Here is a 12,363-nt window from a genome sequence, read left to right as displayed (position 1 = left end):
TCAAAAAAATTATCATTAATCAAAATTGAAAAAAAAAAGTAGCTACAAAATTTAGAAGTTTTTATACCTCTTAGTTCTAAAATCCTAATGCATAAATTTACTAAAATATAATGGACCAAATCTTAATTGGGCCTAAAATAATAAAAATAAAATAAAATAAAACAAACATAAAATAAGTCTTAAAATAAATACTAATAAGGTGATGCTTATTTGATTCAACTTAACTAACGAGAGTCTTCAATGCAACTTGTAAATAGTAAAACATTTGGCTTTCTATGATCGTTAACGATTGTCTTGCCCAATTGTTGATGCATCTACTGAACAAATAATTTAGCCATGTTTGCTAATTTTCTTTTATTCTCTTAGTTGTTGCTCTTGTAATTGGACCAATTGACATATGACAGTTCCCAGTTCGTCCCACAAAGTTCGTATCATTTCCTCCCTCTTGAAAAAGATTTGTCCTCGAATCTGTATCCAAATTAAAAGAAGATAGATCAGAGACATTAAAAATAGTTGACACATTATACTCACCTGAAAAGTCAATCATATAAGCATTGTTATTGATCCTTTCAAATACCTGAAATAGACCATTACCCCTAGGGGTCTAACTTGGATTTCCTTTGAGTAGGAAATCTCTCCTTTCTCAAATGAACTCATACTAGTCACCAGGTTCAAAGACAAGTTGTCTTCGACCTTTATTCATCCTTTGAGCTGTCAACCTGCTTTTCTTTTCAATCAACTCATGTGCTTTCAAGTGCATTGCTTTAACCTTTTCAGCTTTACCTTCTGCATCCAAGCTAACAAGATCACTCAAAGATAAAGGTAATAAATCTAAAATAATTAAAGGATTAAAACCATACACAAATTTAAAAGGAGAAAAATATGTAGAAGAATGAATTGTTCTATTATAAGCAAACTCAATAAAAGGAAAATAATCTTCCCAAATTTTTATATTCTTACCAACAATAGCACGTAATAAGGTCCTTAATGTTCTATTTACTACTTCGGTTTAATTGTCAGTCTGAGGATGACAAGTAGTAGAATATAACAATTTAGTTCCCAATTTACTTCATAACACTTTTTAAAAATGACTAAAAAATTTTACATCACGATCAGAAACAATAGTTTGGAGAACATCATGCAATCGCACAACCTCCCTAAAAAATAAATTAACAATATTTGTGGCATCATCAGTTTTATGTCATGCAATAAAGTGAATCATTTTACTAAATCTGTCTACCATAACAAAAATATTATCTCTACCTTTCCTAGTTCTAAGCAAACCAAGAACAAATTCTATAGAAATATCAACTCACAGATGCACAGGATCGGAACAAATAAGGGAGTATACAAACCATGTGGTAAAGACTTAGATTTAGCCTTTTTACATGCAATATATTTAGCACAAACTTTTTTAACATCCATACGCATTTGTAGCCAGTAAAAATATTCAGATAACACATCCAAAGTCTTATACACACTAAAATGACCCATCAAACACCTGTGATTTCAAGACAAATAAGTCCATAATAAAACAAACAGGCACACAAATTCTATTACCACGAAATAGAAAACTTTCATGTCTATAAAATTTGTTAAGTGCACCATATTCACAAGAGACATAAATAGCATAAAAGTTAGAATCAGTTGTATATAACTCTTTTAAAAATTCAAATCCTAACAACTTAGAAGTAAGTATAATAATCAACGCAAACATCTGAGATAAAGTATCAGCAATTACATTCTCTTTACCTTGTTTAAAGGAAATTACATACGGAAAGGTCTCAATAAATTTTGTCTATTTAGCATGTCTTTTATCAAGTTTATCTTGTCCTTTTAAGTACTTTAAGGATTTATGATCAGTGTGAATCACAAATTCTTTAGGTAGTAGGTAATGTTACCACATGTCCATTGCTTAAACCAAGGTGTACAATTCTTTGTCATAAGTTGAATATTTGCATGGAGCTAAGTTCAACTTTTCACCGAAGTATGCAATGGCCTGCTTTTCTTGCAAAAAAATAGCACCTATACCAATTTCACAAGTATCACTTTCGATCTCAAAGGTGTTATCAAAATTAGGTAAAACAAGAATAGGACAGAACACAAATAATCTTTTAGGGTATGAAATGTAATTTTTTGTGCCTTTTTTCATTTAAATCCAATATCTTTTTTGATAACCTCTGTTAGAGGTGTAGCAATGGTAAAAATTTTTTTTTCACAAATCTTCTATAAAAACTAGCAAAACCATGAAAACTTCTTACCTCCGAAGTATTCTTAGAAGTTGACCATTTTTGAATAGCTTTCACCTTTTCCTCATCAACCTCAATTCTACTCGCGCTCGCAACAAAACCAAGAAACACTACTCTATCAATACAAAATGTGCACTTTTTAATATTGGTATATAAATGTTCTTTTCGAAGCACTTCCAAAACAGTTGAAACATGTGACAAGTGGTCATCCAAACAAGTGCTATAAATGAGAATATCATCGAAATAAATAATAACAAATTTACTCAAAAAATCTGGCAAAACATGGTTCATTAGACGCATAAAAGTACTAGGTGCATTAGTTAACCCAAAAGGCATTACTAACCACTCATATAACCCATATTTTGTTTTAAATACAGTCTTCCGATCCATTCATCCCCTGATTTCATTCTAAGTTGATGATACCCATTTTTTAAATCAATTTTAGTGAATATGCATGTACTAAGTAATTCATCATGCATGTCATCTAACCTAGGGATAGGATAATGATACTTTACCGTAATCTTATTGACTACATGACAATCCACACACATCCATCAAGTATCATCATTCTATAGAATCAACAAAACTGGTACAGCACATTGGCTCATACTCTCCCTAATGTGACCTTTGACTAATAATTTCTCCACTTGCCTTTGAAGCTCATTTGTCTCTTCAAAGTTACTACTATAGGCTGGTCTATTAGGAATGCTAGTTCCAGGAATAAAATTAATTTGGTGTTTAATCCCTTGTAATGGAGGTAAACCACTTGGCACTTCAATAGAAAAGACATCTACATATTCTTACAACAAAGAGACAAAGCTATTTGGCAAATTTGGATTAAATCCAGTGTCAGATAATAAGGTTCCTTGATATCGAATCATAATCATGGCTCTCTTGCCTACTAAAGTACTCTTTAAATCTCTCTCTTTTTTAAAGAAATACAATTTTCTCTCAACTCTCTCATTTTTTTCTGTATTCACACTATTTTCGTGACATGCACTCTTTTCTTTCTTTTCATTCATCTTTGAGCTTTTTGCTATATTGTTTTCTCTCATAGCCTCTTTTCTCTCGAATTTTTCTTTGACCTCACATCCCATTCTTTTTTGGTATTGATGAGCGGATAATTTATACGCTTTTTAGCATTGTTTTTACAAAGTTTTCAGTATGATTTAGTTAGTTTTTAGTATATTTTTATTAGTTTTTAAATAAAAATCACATTTCTGGACTTTACTATGAGTTTGTGTATTTTTTTGTGATTTCAGGTATTTTCTGGCTGAAATTGAGGGACTTGAGCAAAAATCAGATTCAGAGGTTGAAGAAGGACTGCAGATGCTGTTGGATTCTGACCTCCCTGCACTCAAAGTGAATTTTCTAGAGCTACAGAAGTCCAAATGACGCGCTCTCAATTGCGTTGGAAATTAGACATCCAGGGATTTCCAGCAATATATAATAGTCCATACTTTGTCCGAGTTTAGACGACGCAAACTGGCGTTCAACGCCAGCTTCCTGCCCTATTCTGGAGTTAAACACCAGAAACAGGTTGCAAAGTGGAGTTAAATGCCAGAAACAGGTTACAAACTGGCGTTCAACTCCAAGAGAAGCCTCTACATGTGTAAAGCTCAATGCTCAGCCCAAGCACACACCAAGTGGGCCCCGAAAGTGGATTTCTGCATCATTTACTCATTTCTGTAAACCCTATTAACTAGTTTAGTATAAATAGGACTTTTTATTATTGTATTCGAAGTCTTGGTTACTCCGGTTCCCCTCTGGGGCCGAGACCAATGAACTCCATTATCACTTATGTATTTTTAACGGTAGAGTTTCTACACACCATAGATTAAGGTGTGGAGCTCTGCTGTTCCTTGAGTATTAATGCAAAGTACCATTGTTTTTTTATTCAATTCAAGCTTATTCATATTCTAAGATATTCATTCGCACCCAAGAACATGATGAATGTGATGATTATGTGACGCTCATCACCATTCTCACCTATGAATGCGTGCCTAACAACCACTTCCGTTCTACATGAAGACGAGACAGAATGAGTATCTCTTAGATATCTAATACAGGGGACCGAGTCCGAGATATTAGAGTCTTCGTGGTATAAGTTAGAACCCATGGATGGCCATTCCTGAGATCCGGAAAGTCTAAACCTTGTCTGTGGTTTTCCAAGTAGGATCTGGGAAGGAATGGCTGTGACGAGCTTCAAACTCGCGAGTGCTGGGCGTAGTGACAGACGCAAAAGGATAGTAAATCCTATTCCAGTATGATCGAGAACCGACAAATGATTAGCCATGCAGTGACAGCGTATTGGACCATTTTCACAGAGAGGACGGGATGTAGCCATTGACAACGGTGATGCCCAACATACAGCTTGCCATGGAAAGGAGTATGAAGGATTGGATGAAAGCAGTGGGAAAGCAGAGATTCAGGAGGAATTAAGCAACTCTATACGCTTATCTGAAATTCTCACTAATGAATTACATAAGTATCTCTATCCTTATTTTACGTTTTATTTATCTTTTAATTATTAAATCCCCATAACCAATTGAATCCGCCTGACTGAGATTTACAAGGTGACCATAGCTTGCTTCAAGCCGACAATCTCCGTGGGATCGACCCTTACTCACGTAAGGTTTATTACTTGGACGACCCAGTGCACTTGCTGGTTAGTTGTGTGAAGTTGTGACAAAGTGTGAATTACGTTCCGAGCACCAAGTTTTTGGCGCCGTTGTTAAGGATCACAATTTCGTGCACCAGGTATCCTGTTGAAGTTTTAACTAGTCAAGGTAAACCTCTTTATGTGATAATGGAGCAAGAGTTATCTTACGATCATTAAAATCAAAAGAGAACCAATTCGTGTAACCATCATAGAATGCTCGATGGTCGAACTGTCAAGGTCTCCCCAATAATAAATGACAAGCTTGCATTAGTACACCATCACACAATACCTCATCAACATACGTTCCAACAAAGAATGCAATTGTCACGTACTTGTCAACCTTGATCTCATTACTGTCATTCGACCACTCCAACGTATATGGTTTAGGATGTTGAACACATGTCGAACCCAATTTCTCTACCATAAATGTACTAGCCACATTAGTCCAACTACCTCCATCAATAATTAGATTATACACATTTTTACCCATCAAGCATCTAATGTAAATAAGATTTTGGCATTACTCTAGGCTATCTTCTTTCATCTGCAAATTCAATGCACGTCTAACAATAAGAGTTTCACCATGGACTGCATACTCAACATCACCATTAAAACAATCCTCCAAAGGTAGCATACTATCATGATCAGAGGTATCACTTCGATTAGAATCAGACACAATATCACCTACTCTAATAACCATCATCCTCATGTTTGGACAATCACTTGCATAATGACCCAAACCATGACACTTGAAGCATTTAATATCTTTATGCCTAGAGGTAGCAAAAGAAGAAGAGTTAGAATTACCTTTCTTCTTTGTAGCATCAAACAACTTCTCCTTGGAGTCGGCACCCTTAGTCTTTGTTGTACTATCACTACGAGACTCAATGTGAACCCACTTTGGATTAGCATGAAATAATCTCTTAGGTGCTCGTCTTTGTTGTTGCCTCTCCACCTTTATTGCCATACTAACTAAATTCTCCATCTCCACATAATGATGTAACTCTACCACATCAGGAATAGCTCTATTCAAACCACCTATAAATTGTGCCATAGTAATTTTAGTATCCTCTTCTATGTTGGCAGTGATCATAAGCATCTCCATTTTCTTATGGTAGTCTTCGACAAATTTGGAGTATTGAGTCAACCGATATAACTTCTGATATACTTCTCTGTAGTAGTACGAATGGTACAAATCTCTTCTTTATGAGGCGCTTCATATGATCCCAAGTCTCTATAGGGTGATCGTCATTCTACCATCTTGTCTTTACTAGTTCATCCCACCAAAGCAAGGCATAGTCAGAAAACGCAATTGCTGCCAAGCAAACCTTCTTTGTCTCTAAGTAATTATGACAAGCAAAAATTCTTTTCACCTTACATTCTTACTCCAATAAAATTTAGGATCATTTCACCCTTTGAACGGTGGTATTTGCATCTTAATAACATTGATATTGCTATCTTAACTTTCGTGTCAAGGTGTTGTAGCTCCATCAGAGTCATCATCAGAATGAATTTGAGGCTGACACCGATTCCTAAAAGTTTCAAGTTTAGTATTCTTGGACAATGTCTGTGTCACCTCCTGCCGCAATTCCTCTAATTCATTTAAGCGATTAGTTAAGTGTTGAATGATCCTTTGCATCATCCCCATATCAACTATAGTACCTTATGAGTGGATCGTCATCGCAATGAACCTGCAAAACTGTTATAGAAAGGACCTCGCAATCACTCTCTCAAGTATTTCACTCGATGATGGACACTCGTGTTTACTCTCAAAATTGGCTTTTATCCTTTATTGAACTCACCACTCTTACCTTTTACCATTCTTGAATCTTTTGGCTATTACACTTTAGAAATCAAATAAAAATAAAAAATAAAAAAAAATCCGACGCAATGATAAAAAAAATGACTCAAATAAAAGACAAAAGATACAGAGTATAAAGTGATAAAAAAAAGATAATAATAATAATAATAATAATAATAATAATTTTTAAAGATTGTTTTTATTTTTCTTTTATAACACAACTCTCTTTTTTTGTTGTGTTTTTTTTTTAATTTACTAAATACCTTTTTTTTGTTTTACTGAATACCTTGTTATTTTGTTTGTTTTTTCAATGAAACCTAACGCTGCTGGAACAATAAGGGGAACAAGAAGCAATAAGAAAATAATAAACAATAAGAGAAACTAACAAAAATTAAGAGAACGACCCAGGTGCTACGAGAAGGGAGAAAAATAAGAAAAAATAAGAGACGAAGGGAGACACTAACAAGAACAATGAACGACGCAGGTGATAACGGTACTGCGGGTGTTTTTTTATTATTTTAATATTCAAAAACACAAATAATACAAATAACTACTGCACAAATTTAGTGAATAAGAGTTTTTTATTATTAGGATAAAAGAAGAACAAATATAAATTAACAAAGATTAATCTAATATCTAAAATATCTGATACCAAATGATACGGAACGAAATTCAGGATAAGATGGAAAAATTAAAGAAAGTGACTTTTCTACCTCAATTTGATTTCCTGATACAACAGTTAAGAAAATCATTCTATCTCTTTTGTTTATACTCAAATTTCTCAAAGAAGTTTAAAAAAAAAATTATTTGTCAAAATTTTAAAAAAAATGACTACAAAATTTAGAAGTTTTTATACCTCTTAGTTCCAAATCCTAATTTATAAGTTCACTAAAATAAAATGAGTCAAATCATAATTGGATCTAAAATAATAAAAACAAACATAAAATAAGTTTTAAAATAAATACTAATAAGGTGATATTTATTTAATTCAACTTGATTAATGAAAGTTTTCAATGCAATTTGTAAATAGTAAAATTCAATACTTAATATATTTTTTGAACAAATAATTTAGTCATGTTTACAAAAAAAATTTTATTTTTTTAGTTGTTGCACTTGTAATTGAACTAATTAATATATCACAACTCTCAATTTGCCCCCACAAAACTGGTATCATTTATACTCTTCAAATTAGTAGCATTATTCTTTTATTAGAATCTTTAGGAATTTATGCGTCGTAATTATGTTTGTCTTCTTTTTTTTATCTTCACTAAGTACATGTTATGTACTAATATCAACCTAAAAATTTAGCTTAAACTCTTATTAAAGTCTCAGCTCTGTTTCTTCATAAAATGTATATTATTGAAATCTTGATTAGGAATATTTAACTATATCTTTGAAATAATGAGAAAGCAAATGAGCATATTAAATATTGCTCTTTAACAATTATTGTGAACTCTAATGTATGAGGTTAGTTTCTTTTGAACAAATTCAAGCATAAAATAGAATTTCTAAAATCAGACAATACTTATTAGTTTAACTTTTTAATTAAAATATGTCTATCTGTGTTTGAAAAATTTTGCAGATAGATGAAATAATTATCTTTGGAAGGAGAAAAAGTAGATAATTAGGTTAGGAACTTTGTCTCTAGGATTTCGCGTAACATGCAACCCCTAGAATACAATTACATAGATAGAAGTCAGGAAATGCTTTAAAAAAATTCTTTAATATTTTGACCATTTGTAACATGAATTTTTAGCATGATGATTGATGCAGCTAAGAAGTTAGTTGCTGAAATTTGCTGACTGTTGTTAAGTAAAATTGTCGGTATGAAAGGATATTTACTATATTTAACTGAGCTTGCAAAGAACTGTGCCGCTGACTTATATTATTTAACTTGCTTGTGGTAAGGAAAAATAACTTGGCAAAAGAGAATGAAAAAGTTGTCTATTTCTAAATTTCTAAATATAGAATAAAAGCTAATTAGATAAAAATAAAATTATTATACGTTCTATCTAATCTCCTTATCCTACATCATAAATGATTTATGATATGATGAAAATAAAATTCAAATTTCATAAGTAATTTTTAAAATTTGTTATCAAAAATGAAATCGTCTCTAATTTTTTTTTTATCTAATATCATCTTCAATGTTATATTTATTATTAAAATAATTTTTTTATTAATAAAAAGACAAATTTATTCTTGAGAAAAAATAAAAAATCACAAATGGAACAAATTTGAAGAACAAATCTTCTCTTTAACATCTCTTTCTCTTTAAGAACGGATTTGAAGTTCCAAATCCACACACCGCATTTCAACGACCTTCACAGCAGTAGCGAAGCAGGTTGGTGATGGTGCAAGCTGCAACAACGGTGGCAACAAACGCCAAGAAGCCTTCAATGACGCCACTTCTCCTCTTACTTACTCTCTTCTCTTTGAAAGCTGCAATAACAACAACAACAACAACAATGACAGCTGAAGAGACCCCACCAGCGCCTCTCTCTCTCTCTCAATTAATTGTTTTGGATGTATTGTCTTTTCAAGTACAATTATATTCGAATGAAATGGAAGAGTTTCTCTATTCTAGATTGGCGGTGGTAGCAACGGTGGCTTTGCTCATCGCCGATGTCATCTTCTCTACTAGGGATGTGCATGGGTCGGATGAAACCGGGTTTGATGTGACCCAGGTCCGACCCGAAATATATACCAGGCCTATTTGTTAAACCCGAACCCGACCCTAGACCCGATGAAACTTATACACTTTTGGGCCACGATTATACCGGGTAAAAACCGGGTGAAAATTGGGCCGTTAATATTATATTACCTTGGTACCTTCTTGTAAGTTAGCATGTAAAAATATCCAAATTTCCAAGACTCCAACTATTATTTGTCATGGTAAAATTCACTTAGAAAAATATAATAAGAACCAACTCTTCTCTAAAATTAAAGCATAACAATAATCAATACTAATATTGCTTAATAACACCAAATATTTAAATCAATACAAATAACACAAGATTATGCATTAGTCTAAAGTCTTATACATTTTAAATATAAAACATTAACTTATAGTATTATATATAATGACTAGTAATACAAAATATTAAGGTTTACAATACTTAAATTTCACATAATAATAGCCATCATCCATCACTAATAACACAAAATATTAATTGTGTATGATGACCGGGCCACCGGGCCGATTTCGGGTGACCCGAGTTATGGCTCAGGCCCGACCCGAAATAATGACCGGGTCTATTTTTGAGACCCATACCCGACCCTAAACCTGATGAAATCACACCAAATTAGCCCCAAAAGTGTTTGGGAGCGGGTCGGGTCTTTGGGTCGGGTCGGGCCGTGCACACCCCTATTCTCTACTTTGCTGCTTTTGTTCTCTCTTCTTTTTCTTTCTTTTTCAAAGGTGTGAATGAGGGAAGATGAGGTATTGGGTAAATGAGTAAAAGCAAAAGGTTCTTTATTTTTTGATAATTTTTCCCTTGATAGAATCTGAGTAATTGTGTTTTGTGGAAGTAATTGATTTTGCTTTTGATTTGAGGGTTCATCTTCAAACAAGTTTCCTTCAGAATAACTAAGAGAAACAAAACAAAGGGTATTTCTGTTATTTAAAAATTATTGTGTTCAAAAGAATGATTTAATAATAAATATAATGTTGAGCATGATTTTGAACCAAAAAAAATAGTAGGGACGATTTCGATTTTAACCCTAAACCTTAGAGACCAAAACAATACTTATCCCCAACAAAAAAGAAAGAGCAAGGTGAAAGAATGAACCAGCGAGAAAGGAGAAGGAGCGATAGATGATCAGAGTAGCGAACAATAGGGCAAGTGAAAAGGACGATGACAACGACAGAAGGATGGATGAGCAACCACGCAACTCCACAACGACACAAAAGTACATGGTGGAGAAGAGAATAAGGATTTTGCGCGCTTCCACTCTCTTTTTGTGTAGATTTCTGATGTTGCAGAAGTTCTCTGATTTAATTATATGATAAAGGTGGGATAAAGTGTTTGATTCAACATCGGTTCTCTATAAAATTATCATTAACTCATCAGATTCTGCTGTACATTGAAGCGCTCTGATATAAACCACTACTATCTTACCAATTTGCAGCGCATAAGAAAGCGACAATCAATTTTCCGTCGCTATATCCTGCCTGTGTTGTAGTGCCACCTCTTTTGTTTTCTAAAATCTTTTGTATTTTTACATATCAATTTATTTTAATTGCAACTAAACGCTAAAAAAATTGAATTTGGTTATAATGTAAATTTCATAGATTTACAAATCAATTCAATTTTTATTTTTTTATTAAATTCAAATAAAAAAATATATTTTAAAATCAAATTAATTTTAATTTTATTGTATATTCCAAATACACTATTAATATATATTTCCATAATAATAATAATAATATCAGGAACAGGATGTGCTACAATATGAAACACTAATAAACACTACGTCTCTCAAATATATATATATATATTCTATTTAAATATCTGTATACTAAGAAAAAAAAATCTATATAATTTTATATATATGGAAAACATTCTATTGCAATACCAATATACTATATATAGTGTTTATCCTCAAAAGTCAAAACTCAAAAGCATATGTCCAAACAACAGCCGCAGCACAATCCAGCACAACTGCACAAAAATAAATAGAGAAAATATTTAGTATCATAAATTATTATTTATGAACCCTTTTTAAACTCATCAAAAATACTAGTATATATACACATGTTCTTTCATATTTAAATGAAAACAATTCAAAATTTAAATAGAGATATTACAATCCTCTCCAGAACCCTCCCTTGAACTTAGTTTGTTCTTCATATGGAGGAACTTGGTGAGTGTAGTTCTCATGAAGAGTGATAGCAGCAGGTGGACCTGGAACTGGATTCATAGGAGCCATTGCAGTGTCTTTTGACTTATATGCCTCTGTATACATGCACAACCATTAATTAAATTGGTAGAACTAATTAATTATTAACAGGCAAATGAAATGAAATTAATTGAACGTGTATATATAGTATACATACCTTTATCTTGATGAGGCTGGTTTTCATCATTAGTGTGACTCATCATATTTTAAAGAACAGGACTAATCACGAAGATTGTAATTAATTAAAGATATGAGATGGTGGACAAAATACATCGAATTTGGGATAGAGAAAGGGAAAAGGGTTTAATGTGTTATATAGAAAGGGTTCTTTTGTGGAGTTGTTGAGTTTGCTAGCTTTTAATTACATTATTTTAGTTAATAAGTAGTTAATTAAATTAATTTTTTCTGTGGTTACATGTTATATTAATAGTGGGTTGGTTGGAGTTGATACGCATGCAATGATAGTTATCATTCCGATAGTTATCCTAATAATAATTATACAATATTTTGGTACTAAAATTAAAGTGATATTTTTTATTTTTTAAAAATAATAAAAGAATCTTGTCAAATAAAAAAAAAATTAATTTTAATAACATTTTTTTTATAACCACTTTAACTATATACTATCCTGATATACTATATTCATCTTGAGCTTCATTGTATCTATATACTTTAATCTTCACTGATAACAATCTCTTTGTGCTCTAATCCTTATATTAGTGCTAGTGGATTTGGTTTAGGAAATTGCT

General features: G+C 32.3%; 1 protein-coding gene across 1 annotated transcript; it reads right to left on the bottom strand.

Moving 5' to 3' along the window:
- Positions 1 to 11,265: 11,265 nt before the first annotated feature.
- On the bottom strand, positions 11,266 to 11,962 carry LOC107619416 (uncharacterized). Its single transcript, XM_016321704.3, has 3 exons — positions 11,772 to 11,962; positions 11,523 to 11,670; positions 11,266 to 11,376 (listed from the first exon to the last, which is right to left on the bottom strand). Exons 1-3 carry the CDS (start codon positions 11,815 to 11,817, stop codon positions 11,331 to 11,333), a joined length of 240 nt encoding a protein of 79 aa, XP_016177190.1. The 5' UTR covers positions 11,818 to 11,962; the 3' UTR covers positions 11,266 to 11,330.
- Between the last annotated feature and the right edge of the window lie 401 nt (positions 11,963 to 12,363).

The sequence above is a fragment of the Arachis ipaensis genome, chromosome B1 (genome assembly GCF_059453495.1).
Source record: "Arachis ipaensis isolate K30076 ecotype BB chromosome B1, ASM5945349v1, whole genome shotgun sequence".
In the NCBI taxonomy this organism is placed as follows: domain Eukaryota; kingdom Viridiplantae; phylum Streptophyta; class Magnoliopsida; order Fabales; family Fabaceae; genus Arachis; species Arachis ipaensis.
Note: the sequence above shows the minus strand (reverse complement) of the source record. Positions and strands in the feature narration are given on the sequence as shown.

Coding starts and splice junctions, on each gene's coding strand:
- LOC107619416 (XM_016321704.3), bottom strand. CDS start 11,817: ATGATGAGTCACACTAATGATGAAAACCAGCCTCATCAAGATAAAG. Junction 11,671..11,771: donor CCAGCCTCATCAAGATAAAG/GTATGTATACTA, acceptor GCATGTATACAG/AGGCATATAAGTCAAAAGAC. Junction 11,377..11,522: donor GGAGGGTTCTGGAGAGGATT/GTAATATCTCTA, acceptor ATTTTTGTGCAG/TTGTGCTGGATTGTGCTGCG.